The sequence below is a fragment of the Palaemon carinicauda genome, chromosome 15 (assembly GCF_036898095.1).
Source record: "Palaemon carinicauda isolate YSFRI2023 chromosome 15, ASM3689809v2, whole genome shotgun sequence".
NCBI lineage: Eukaryota > Metazoa > Arthropoda > Malacostraca > Decapoda > Palaemonidae > Palaemon > Palaemon carinicauda.
The window spans coordinates 116,945,262-116,957,263 of NC_090739.1; the positions used below are offsets into that span (position 1 = coordinate 116,945,262).

The following is a 12,002-nucleotide window of genomic DNA, read 5'->3' on the forward strand; positions in this document are numbered from 1 at the left end:
TATATATATATATATGGTGCCTGAATGTAATATGAATAAAATTAGATATCAGTATCATTCGCCCAATGACAAACAATCACTATTAGTCTCAATCATCCAATCAGTTGGGGTTAGGGGAGTAGTCATATCCTGGTGAGAGGGGGTTACAGTCGGAAACAACAATTTCTCACAAATTGCCCAAAAATAAGTTTTGTAGTTACGATAGGGCGAGGGGATAGGAAGGGGTGATTCTGTGTACGCGTGCGTGTGTGTGTGCATGTCTCTTAACTATTTAGCAGCCATTTTTGACGGGTCGCATATATTAGTAACTGCATAACCCCCGCAGAGCCGCCGGAGCCTCTGAAATCGTGTAATATAACGTCCGTCGAGACGAATCGAATCGAGGTCAGGTGTGATGACCCGGCGCCTGCCAAGGACGTCACGGATTCGAATGTGGTGCCTTTGGTCAACTACTCCCCGGGATTGAGCTTTGTCAGGTCATCTGAGGTCAGAACTACAACTAATATGCAGGTTAGTGTTTCTCATTATTATTATTGTTATTATTATTATTATTATTATTATTATTATTATTATTGTTATTATCTTTATTATTATTATTATTATCATTATTATTATTGTTGTTATTGTTATTATTATTATTATTATTATTATTATTATTATTATTATTGTTATTGTTATTTTTAATATTATTATTATTATTAATATTATTATTATTATTATTATTATTATTATTATTATTATTGATATTGTTGTTTTTGTCAACCTTCTTTCTTATGTAATTAATATCTCATTTTACTAATTACGAATACCAGTATTATAGTTTTCAGACTTTGTTCCATTATTCAGCATTACACAATGAAAGTTTCTTTACGTTTATGAATCTATAAATAAAGTATTATCCTGAAAACTCGTCGTGATTAATGAATTCAATAATACCCAAATATAAAAGGATTACGCAGTAATCTATACTTTAAGTTGTATTTATTTTTCTTTTTATTTATCGGGATCTTATAAATTTTCTAAAATAAAATGAAAACTGTTATTTAATTTATATTGTTCATATATAGTTAGATATATCTCTTTAAGACCTGAGCTCCCATTTGGAAATTCAAAGTAATTCTGTTTTCATATTCATTTCTATTTCCGATTTCTTTAACATTACAAATACGATTACCAAACAAGATGAGATATTTCACATGTTCATACTAATTATTTCAAATTATATTTACCTCCGCCAACGAAGTTGGAAGGAGGTTATGTTCTACCCCCTGTTTGGGTATTTGTGCGTGTGTATGTTAGTGAACACCTTCCTGTCCACAATTTTGATCGTAGATCAATGAAACTTGCAGGGATTAACTGTTATGTAAAAATCTGGAAATGGTTAAATTTTGAAAGGTCAAAGTCGAAGGCCAAGGTCACGGCCAAGCAAAATGTCCAATTCACGTAATCAACCATAAGTTTAGGCATCGTTGCCACAGAGACTTCAAACTTGGTTCATAGTTGAGTGTATGAAAATCCATGCCAATTAATACATGTTAAGGTCAAGGTCAAGGTCGAGCAAAAGGCCGAGGCGAAGGTCTGCGCTCTACTGAGTGCCCCTCTATTTTCATTCTGTTTTTCCTCCTAATACATCCCTTTTGTACTTTATGATTTCGTGGAATATGGGTTTAGGGACTAACAGTTGTATTTTATTTAGTAGGGGGTACATTACGCTGGTTCTAAATGGTAAAAGGATTTTATATCTAAATGTTATAACGAAGGTTGTCTTCATATTAATCCTCACCTATTTTTCAAGTCTTCAATACTTTAGATTTGATTTCTATCATGCTTTTTATCATTCTTTTTCTCGGTGCTCTATCTAACATAACTCGTCCTGAATCGTGTTCAATGTGTTCAATCATTTTTATTTGATATTTTATCACCAACTTTCTATGATTTAAAATTTCTCATCAGCAAAATTAGAATATCCACTTTCACTTTGGCAAGTATTATGCAGTTTTCTTTTACCTTGAATTAGAGTTTAACTACACAACGATAACTATTATTTCAACTTCGTCAACTTTTCTGTTTTAAACAAAATCTTCAGTTACCAATAAACACTGGCATAAAACACATAATTGTTTTTTCAATATTTTTTTATAATTCAGATACACTTTAGATTAGAGCTTCAATTGAAGATAAGCATTATCAATTCTACTTCTAATTATAATTTTTTTTCTATTTAGAGCTTCAATTTATCATTATTAGAATCATTAAAGTTTTCATCATTATTATTGAAAATATTCGTATTGAAATTATTAAAATTATCATTATTATTAAAATGATTAAAATCATTATTGTTTTTTAAAACTATTAGCATTATAAATACCAACTCCCTCATGTTTCATTTGAGGTCTGGATGGGAGGAAGCCTTCTGGCCAACGTGAGCGGAGACCGTCCGGAATTCGAAGTCGACGGTCTGCCAGCGGGCGCCTCTCTAAAACTTGTGCTCTACGCTGTTTCTCCCCACGCCCGTTCTAAACCCGTCTATATGTACGCCCAAACAATCCCCAAAATATCTGTTCATTTGACGGGTGAGTCTGTGAGGGATTTCTTTTTTTACATTATTTGTTAACTAAAGTGACAGCTATTTGTGTGTGTGTGAGAGAGAGGGAGAGAGAGAGAGAGAGATTGTGTTATTATGTTGGTATTTTTTTTTTCAAAGATATTGAAGTTTAAATTTTTGTCTTACATAAAAAAGGTAAAACATCCATATACATAGACAGGATTTCTTTGGTTTTCAAAAGAAATATTTTGAGCAATTCTAGAAAGTTTTAGTAATTTTGTCTCTAGAATTGTTTTACCATAAGATAAGTATTGAGATGAATAAATTTTCAACAACTTGCTAGGACAGTGGTATTCTAAGAGCATGTAAAAAATGTTTATCATGATGTAGAACAGGATATATAAGTAAGTGGGAAGATTAACGATAAATGATTATCTCAAAATACTGTGTAAATAAAACAGATAAATTTTTATAATTGCTGGTTTTGCAATTACTCGCAAGAAGTATAAATAAATGAAAAAAATCCCATTTCAAAATAAAAATTTCAACTTTAAAAAGATTGAGAAAATATCTCGAAATGCTGCTTACCAACTTGATGGTATAAATAACTTCTCCCTTTCAAAAGATCCGTCACTCACCGACCCGGCCCTTGACGACTTCCAAGGGGAATACGACGGCATCTGGGACGACCTTGACGGCACCATAGGAGGTGTCGTGGGCGGGGTCGTCGCCGGAGCTTGTGGAATGGTCGTCATCCTGTCAGTGGTCATTATCGTCATCTGGTGCCGCCAGAGGCAGCGAAGGCAGGAGGCCCCTGGGAGCAGCCCTGCGTCGTTTCCTTCCGCACTCTCCTCCCCCGTGAGGTCTCTCAGCCACTGCAGCTCCCACTCGCAGTTGGAAGCCTCCAGATCTTCAGGTGAGATGACTGGAAATGATATAAATAGATGAGTAAATATTCATAGAAATTCCACATGTGACTGAAATGTTGCTGATTGCGTCAGATCTTCCTATCATATTTTGTCAAGAGAGAATTATGAATGATATAGCATTAAACTTGGTATCCATTATATACATACACACACTCTGAAATACACACATTATATATATATATATATATATATATATATATATATATATATATATATATATATATATATATATATATATATAAATGCACAGTATATGTGACTGAAAATGAATATGAGTGAAACTAAGATAATTCTCAATGAAAACAAAGAGATTCAACAAATAAGAGTTATGGACGAACCGTTGGAGATTGCTAATGAATATATATACTTAGGACAAGGTGTAAGTATTTTCCCAGGACACGAGACCGAAATTGAAAGAAGGATAAGCATGGGATGGAGAGCATTTGGTAAACAAAATGAGGTTATGAAAAGTAAAATGCCACTTTCTCTTAAAAGAGAAGCATTTAATGAGATGATCCTACCAGTATTAACCTATGCATCAGGAACTTGGAGCCTTGCTAAAGCCTCAGAACATAAGCTTAGTTACAACTTAAAGGGCTATGGAAAGAATAATGATGAGAATGATAGATAATAGATGGACCTTGACAATAACAGAATGGGTCCTAGAGATTGGAAAAGAAGTAGAGGAAGGAAGAGAAGAAGATGAATCGACAAACTAAGGAAGTTTGCGGACGTTGACTGTCACAGAAAGACCATAAACAGACGCAAGTGGAAGGACATGCCTTAGGCTTTTGTTCTGCAGGGGGCTAGTAATGGCTGATGACGATGATGATATATATATATATATATATATATATATATATATATATATATATATATATATATATATATATATATATATATATATATATATATCAAGGACTACTATTTTACAGGACGTGCACACCCAGATTCCTTGCTACGCTAGCAGAGGCCATTGCTTTCTTTGTAACCTAACACTTTATACTGGGCAAATATATCAAAGTTAGAAACCTAACTTTGTATATAGGACAAGTATATCAACTATTGACTTATTCAATGCAGTATAAGTAAATATAAACTTTTATAATGAAATAAGAAATTATTGTTAAGGCACTATTAGGCTTTGAAATATAAATTTTAGCCGAAGTTAACATGTATTAATGTATAAGATTAGTGGACACTTTAAAGGAACCCAAGTTGCTGTTGTTTTACATTTTACAAAATGGATTATAGTTAAACCTTTGTGATTGCAAACAAACAAACATTCAAACAAATAAACAGACATAAAAGCACAAGCTTACCAGGCTGCAGAGATTAATCAGCAAGCCAGGCCTCCTTTCTGCTGGTCTTTCTCTAGGTTATAGAGTCCATTCAAACACTTGCCAGACGACGGATCATCTTGGGACAGTCAATGTCAATCCCACTAAAGCTGGCCAGTGTCGATAAGATCTCCATCAGTCTTTTCTGGCAGCAGGAACAGTGACGGGCTTCCTTGATGAAACACAGTCCACATCTGACAATATCAAAAGTGCACGCATGTGGAGTTGTCAGGGAACCTCTGGACACTGTTTCGATAAAGTCCTTAAAGTCACTGGTCAATAGAGGTTCCTCGGCACTGAAGACCACATCATCCTCGCACTTCGTCTCAAGCCACTCCACTACATAGGCCGCACTGCACTCTTCATTCACAGTCAGTGGTGCACCTCTCCATGGAGGCTGCATCTTCTAGGTCAATTGCAGTCCCCAGGCAGGTATGTTCCTTCAACACAGGGTGGACAACGATGGACCGGAGGTTTACAGCAGTATATCTCGTAAGGCGCTGCTTGCATATGGAAAACACATCCCCAGTGGTCATGAAAGAATTTGCACCAGTTGATTGACGGTAGACTGAGAACTCCCCCTCAAGCCAGTCACTGTGGATCTCATGTAGCAGGACATAATGGAAATCAGCGTTCCTGAACAAGTATCGGCAAACGGCAATCAGTCTCTGCATATTCTGCACTAATACATTAATGGTGTCATGGGTGAAACACTTGATTCGATTTGCTCCATGTCCTGAAGAAGCCTCTTGTAAAAACAACAAGAAAGTTGGCAGCCTGGTTGACTGGGGATCCTAAACAGCTCAATATTAATTGTTCATGCGCTGATCTTACCCCTTCCCAGATACATTCACTAAATTCCACTAGTTGAGGATGATTTGGATGAACTTAGTAGTGTCATGACTTCCTCTGAGCTTCAATGAAGCCACAACCTTTTCATTGAAGACCTTCAAGACATGCTGCACATTTTGTAGTTGAAATCGTGAAGGTTTAACAGCAAATTTAGTGAGGGGAGTAGTCTTCAGAATACTGCCTTTCTCTGACTCGTACAGTTTCTTGACGTCAGCAAATAATGCTGTTGTTTTATTGTCAAGACTGATCTTCTGGCACTTCTCACTGATCCAGTTGTTGTAAATGCACTTCAGAAGATGCACTGTGTCAAAAAGTTAGAAACCAGACACGCTCTTTGTCAAGAGGATGCTTGGCTGTGGCACGACAATCATCCGGAAAATCAAACAGCTCACACTACTGCTGATTTATCTTGTGGTTGTCAGTGATGGACCCGATGACACGCCTACCTGCCCTCTCAACAGCAGCTGCCATCTCCTTTACATGCTCAAGCTGGTATGCTGCTGTGAGCTTGTGGATGGGTGTCACAGAAATCATAATACTAGGTCCTCTGTGCAGCGACTTTGTCACTATATATTGCATAGAAGCAGCCTTGCAGTCTGGCTTGTTCACTGCCATGCCACACAGAACCCCACCAGAAAATGCAACTGTTAGCCGAATCCGTACTTCATCTATCAAGAGGAATACATTCTTCTGCTGCAGTGTCTTCACTTTAGCAAATGTTTCCCTCATCACCTGATCCTTGTCAATAGATGAAGTGATGTACTGCAGCTTGCATTTGCTTGGCATTACCAAATGTCTCTGAGCTGTTCATAACTACACTTTGGGTATGATTCAAGAGCAAAATAATAATCTTTCATGTAAAACTGTTTCTGTGATAAAAGTTCCAACTGACGTGTCAAAAATACCAGCTTTTTCTCATTCTTGGTGTTCACACAGGCTGACGTGTTGGTTTGAAGAAGAGTGACAACATTCTCAATTATTTTGTCAAACGGGGTGTCATAGTTAATTGCTAAGTGCACAGCTTTGGCAAACTGATCATACTACCTCAAACCATTGCTAGGATGAAGTGTCTTATCCAGTGGCACATTAATACCCTTCTTGAATGGACGGCAGATCAGTGGGCTACACAACGGGGACATGTTTTCAACAATCACAGACATGCTGCACTCACTGAAATTTTCTGTCATGAACAGACACACTAACCTTTCTTCCGATCTTGAAATGATTAAGTTCTTGTACTGCTTCTGTAGGTCACGTTCAGGTCTAAAAACATCAAATGAAGTAATCGTATTTTTCTGAAGAAAATGCCTCAGTTGCTTGTCTTCGCTGGGCGAGGTACAAGTTTTGAAGATGGCAGACATGAAGCTGGCACATTGAAGACACTGGGAGGGATCACAGGTCGTGAAAAACCACCAGGCAATTTGATAGAAGGAGGGTTAGCACCCCAGTGTTTCTCACAAATGAAAAATGTGTCAGAATCAACAACAAAGGCCTTACATGGTGGTATCACATCAAGCCACTTCTGTCTTTCATGATGGTCTTTTGGCAGTCGAAACACTGGGCACCTGTTATCCTTGTTATAATTACCGCTGCAGTACACAACACCACACTTATTCAGCATTTTGAATACACAAAATCAGCAAGAAAGAACCTATGAAGAGCCAAACAAACAGACAAAATCAGTAATAACCTTTGTTAACAAACACTATCCACTTCTAAATGCAGCCACGCACGAAAGACGGAGGGACACAACCTTCAACCTCCACTGCTCATGGCACACCGGACTTGCCTCCGCTAGCAGAGCCAGGAATTTGGGTGTGCATGTCCTGTGTAATAGTAGTCCTTATATATATATATATATATATATATATATATATATATATATATATATATATATATATATATATATATATATATATATATATATATATATATGTGTGTGTGTGTATATATAGTGAAAATGACACCAAACTTCATAAGATGCAGTAAGCTAAATGAAGGGCCTAGCACCTCCCAGCTCCTTTTACCAGTTTGCCTCCCATCAGCCCATCCACCAGTAAATGAATACCAACCTTCCATGTGGTTAAGCAAAAGAGACATGGTGATTGCAGCCTCACCAATAGAAACTTGCGGAGATATCTGGATACTGTATATTTCTTAACCCGCTTCTCCCAACGAAAATAAGAGTATTCATACGTATATAACTGCATTCAAAACTACATACATACATAAACACATATATACATACACTTTCTGTGCATTACATCTCTATTAGTAAGTTGATCAAATATTGATTTTATTTCATTTACAGTTTACTGTTTGAGTGGCGGCGGTAGAGGAGGAGGAAGTGCCTCAGGTGGAGGAGGAACAATAGCCGGCGGAGGAAGTGCAGGAGGAGGAGGGGGAGGGGGAGGGATGGTAGTGGGAATAGGAGGTGGGGGTGGGGAGTGCCGCGAAAGCCCTTGGCTGGAGACATCCATCACTCCTCTGGTGGCTCCAGCCACCCCGATGACACCGACGCAGCCATGTGTGAGTGGAAATATCCAAACACATTTCCGTTCATCGTGTTGGGTTGTGTGTATTCGCTTTCATTTTTGGTTTTGCATTACTCTTTGCTTATTGATTTTAATTTTAGCAATACTATTTCAATAGGATTATCCTTAGTCTTGGTTTTGATCATAAACTATCTTGATTTTATTTTTCGGTTTCATGATGTTTGATTCAGCATTTTCTACTTTTTTCATTCTTTACTATGTTGTTTGCATTTATGTGTTGCTTTTTCTTTACGGCATATTATTTTTTTCCAAATTTATTTTGATACATTTTATGTAGGCCTACTCCTTTTCCTTATTTGTTTATTCTAATTTTCCATGATATTTTTTGTTATTTTACTTTCCTCTGAATTGATATTGTATCCTTTCTGTGATTTTTTCAGTACTAATGAAAGCTTCATTATTCTTCTTAAGACCATTAGTTTTTCAATTTTTTTGGTATCTTAATTTAGGATTATTTTAAAAATTTAATTTTCATTATTCTCCTGAATGATATAAGGATTTTTAAATCATTATTTTTGTTTTTTTTTTCAATTTAGATAGTTCCTGTTGACTTTCTCATGCTCATTATTTTACTTTACTATGTGTTAATATTACAACTAATTTTGTCAAAAGAATATCTAAATTTCCATCCATTGTACGTAGCTATATTGATTATAAATAAGAGTGTAAATTTGACACCTGAATATTAGAATAAACAGTTCTACCGCAAAGACTTATTTTCAAATTTTCAATTTTCTGCTAGATTTCAATCATTAAACATTGCAGTATTAACAAATTTGGATTAAGTACTTGAGAGATTGATTTTAAATCAGTTTAAATTTGACACGTGAATATTATTAAAACTTTCAATGAAATCCAAAAGACTTATTTTCACATAAATTTTCTGCTAGATTTCAATCATTAAACGTTACAGTATTAACTAATTTGGATTATGAACTAGAAAAAATGCCTCATGCCTTACAATTGCTAATTTTATCCACTTTGATTGACAGGTCGAAAGTATGATTCTCGAAGATAGCACTTCAAGCGAGGTCAAATAATAGGAAACGGGAATAAGAATAATAAGACGAAGAGGAAGACGAAGATGGAAAGAGAAGCACCGAGACAACGGATTATAAGGAGAGACTTAATGAGAAGTGGCTAATAATCAAATGAAAAAGAACAAATATGTGAAAAAACTGCTTTTGTGGATATTAAACAATTTTACTTTCATCAAATGTGATTTTAGTTTGCATACTGTTTCAGTGATGAGCAAAAATATCATAACAATTTTAAGTGTGTCGATGGAAATACATCTGACTATCTGTGGTACGATGTATACATGCATATATATGTGTGTGTGCGCGTGTGTATATACATGTATACATACATACATATATACATACATATACATATATGTGTATATATATATGATATTAGTTGTTAAAAATCAAAAAAATTCTTTTAATTACAGAGAATACTTGGATATGTTTATATCATTCAGTTTATAAATGTTAATCAGCTGTTATTAGATACAAAATATATATGTAAAAACAAAAACGGGAAATTATTTTGAAAACACAAATAATGAAAAATTTATATCTTATATTTATAAATATAAGACAGTTTTTTATCTTCTATATCTTCACTTTAATTCATAAATCGTTATATAGATACAACAATCATCATGCCTGAAGAGTATAGGTATAAAAAACCTATCAAAACAAATAGAAATATAAAATTGTATCATATCAAAAGATCTGTCATCTCATGATCATTGTTTTTCTAACTTGTAATCAAATTTATGAAGCATAGTTTAGAATGTGAGAGATATATGTGACTGTTCCATATTTTTAAAGAAACCAATTATAGTCCCAGTTATGTTTCGTTAGAAGTTTAAAAGAGAGACTTTTTAGAGGGTAAACATGAGTGGATAAACCTGGCTGGCGCGGTGGTTGATAATTGTATTTTTATAATTTATATCATTTTATAATAAAGAACTGTTACTGTATTTAGACTGTGTTTTATTCACGATCGTATTTATATAATGGTGAGATCATATTCTTTTTGAGCTTATCAAATTCAATAGGATTATTTTTTTCATAGCCATAATGTTCTAGATAATGTAATATTCTGTACTATTGATTGCATATTTTTTCCTCACATTTTCCCTTGTTTATATCTACTAATCATGGCTTGTATCATAATTTACACATAAAGAATATTTATATTTCAAGTTCTCTTCTGGAGTTATACCCCGAATACAGTTATTTCCAAGAATAGATCGTTAAAATATTCAAAATTATATGTATTTAAAATGTTAGAGTTAGCCAAATTCTTGGCGAGTCAAAATACCCCAAATGAAGTGAAGCAGCCAATTTAGCCCCTGCCTAGTGATCGCCAGACTGGGGTTCGAGTCCAACTCAAGCTCGATGGTTTCTTGTAGTGTTTGCAACCTCACCATTCTTGTGAAGTGAGGATTGGGAGTCTGGGGGAGCATACAGGTCTATCTGCTGAGTCATCAGCAGCCCTTGCTTGGCCCTCCCCGCTCCGAGCTTGGATGGAGAGGGGCTTGGGCGCTGATCTTATGTATATATGGTCAGTCTCTAGGACATTGTCCTACATGATAGGGCAATGTCATTGTCCCTTCCTCTGCAATTCATGAGTGGCCTTTAAACCTATAAATGAATCGGGGGCAATGAGTCACAATAAAACATGACGGTCAACGTAGTGTAACTAACTGATACGTTACGTAAACATGATCTGACTTCCATCATTATAATGCAATAATACTGTATAAGAGAGTGTCGAGAGGTAAAACTATCTACTTATGGAATGATGGGCTACTATTGTTACATACAAAAAAGTCCGATGATACAAATTGTCGATAATGGAGGACCTTATTCAGAAAGTACCAAAACAATTGCTTTTCTAAGGAAAACAATTGATTTTGCAATGCAGTTTAAAGGGTCTTAAATGCTGACTGGTCTATGTTTGCTGTGAGTTTCAAAGGAAGACATGTATACAAAAACATACACTTTACACTGCTGCGTATTAGTGCAAATACTGTAAAACATTTAGGTGGTGGAAACAAGGAGTCAGGTAATTCACGATGGTTGAAGAATCTCTTAACTGGATATTAACGAGGAATTGGCGTCAGTTGAACAACATAACAGAGGTGGAAGTCATTCACGAGTAAGTATGTCCAAGGGAACATAATTCTAGTGCGTTCCGTTCTTTACTATTGGATTTAGAAAAGAGCAGCCTGTTACCTCCGATTCCAAATAACTTTGAGATGAAGGCACTTTCGGAAACAACGAAATATATTCGTTCATAATTTTGGAATTTCACTCGCTGTATTTACAGGTATTTTGGTCTTTCCTTTTACTTTTATGTTTGTTCTACAATAACTTGTAAATTGTTTGTTTCATTTACTTAAAGCATTACCTTATGTTCTAGAAAGTCGCTTTTAATTAGTGAGCTACGATAAAGTCTTCTCTCAAGGTGTTTTGTGCTGCTATCCGCTTGCAGGATATTTTCACATCTCGCTCTCTACATATCCCTACATATGTGTACATGATTATACATACATATATATATATATATATATATATATATATTTATATATATATATATATATATATATATATATATATATATATATATATATATATATATATATATATATCTTTCCGGTTACGCTTAGCCGCATATGCCAGACGTCTCTCCCAGTCACTCGTGTAGAGGCAATAGGGAGTAGTCATACCCTGGTGAGAGGGGTTGTAGTTGGAAAATGGGGAGG

General features: G+C 35.3%; 1 protein-coding gene across 1 annotated transcript in view; it reads left to right on the forward strand.

Annotated features, from left to right (window-relative positions):
- Window positions 1-10,193, forward strand: part of LOC137654359 (uncharacterized) — a 33,000-nt gene extending 22,807 nt beyond the window's left edge. The window contains exons 9-13 of the mRNA XM_068387968.1: window positions 326-510; window positions 2,393-2,573; window positions 3,171-3,461; window positions 7,978-8,195; window positions 9,214-10,193. Of these exons, the coding sequence (XP_068244069.1) occupies window positions 326-510; window positions 2,393-2,573; window positions 3,171-3,461; window positions 7,978-8,195; window positions 9,214-9,261 (923 nt within the window). The 3' untranslated portion in view covers window positions 9,262-10,193. The remainder of the gene's footprint in view (window positions 1-325; window positions 511-2,392; window positions 2,574-3,170; window positions 3,462-7,977; window positions 8,196-9,213) is intronic.
- The last annotated feature ends 1,809 nt before the right edge of the window (window positions 10,194-12,002 follow it).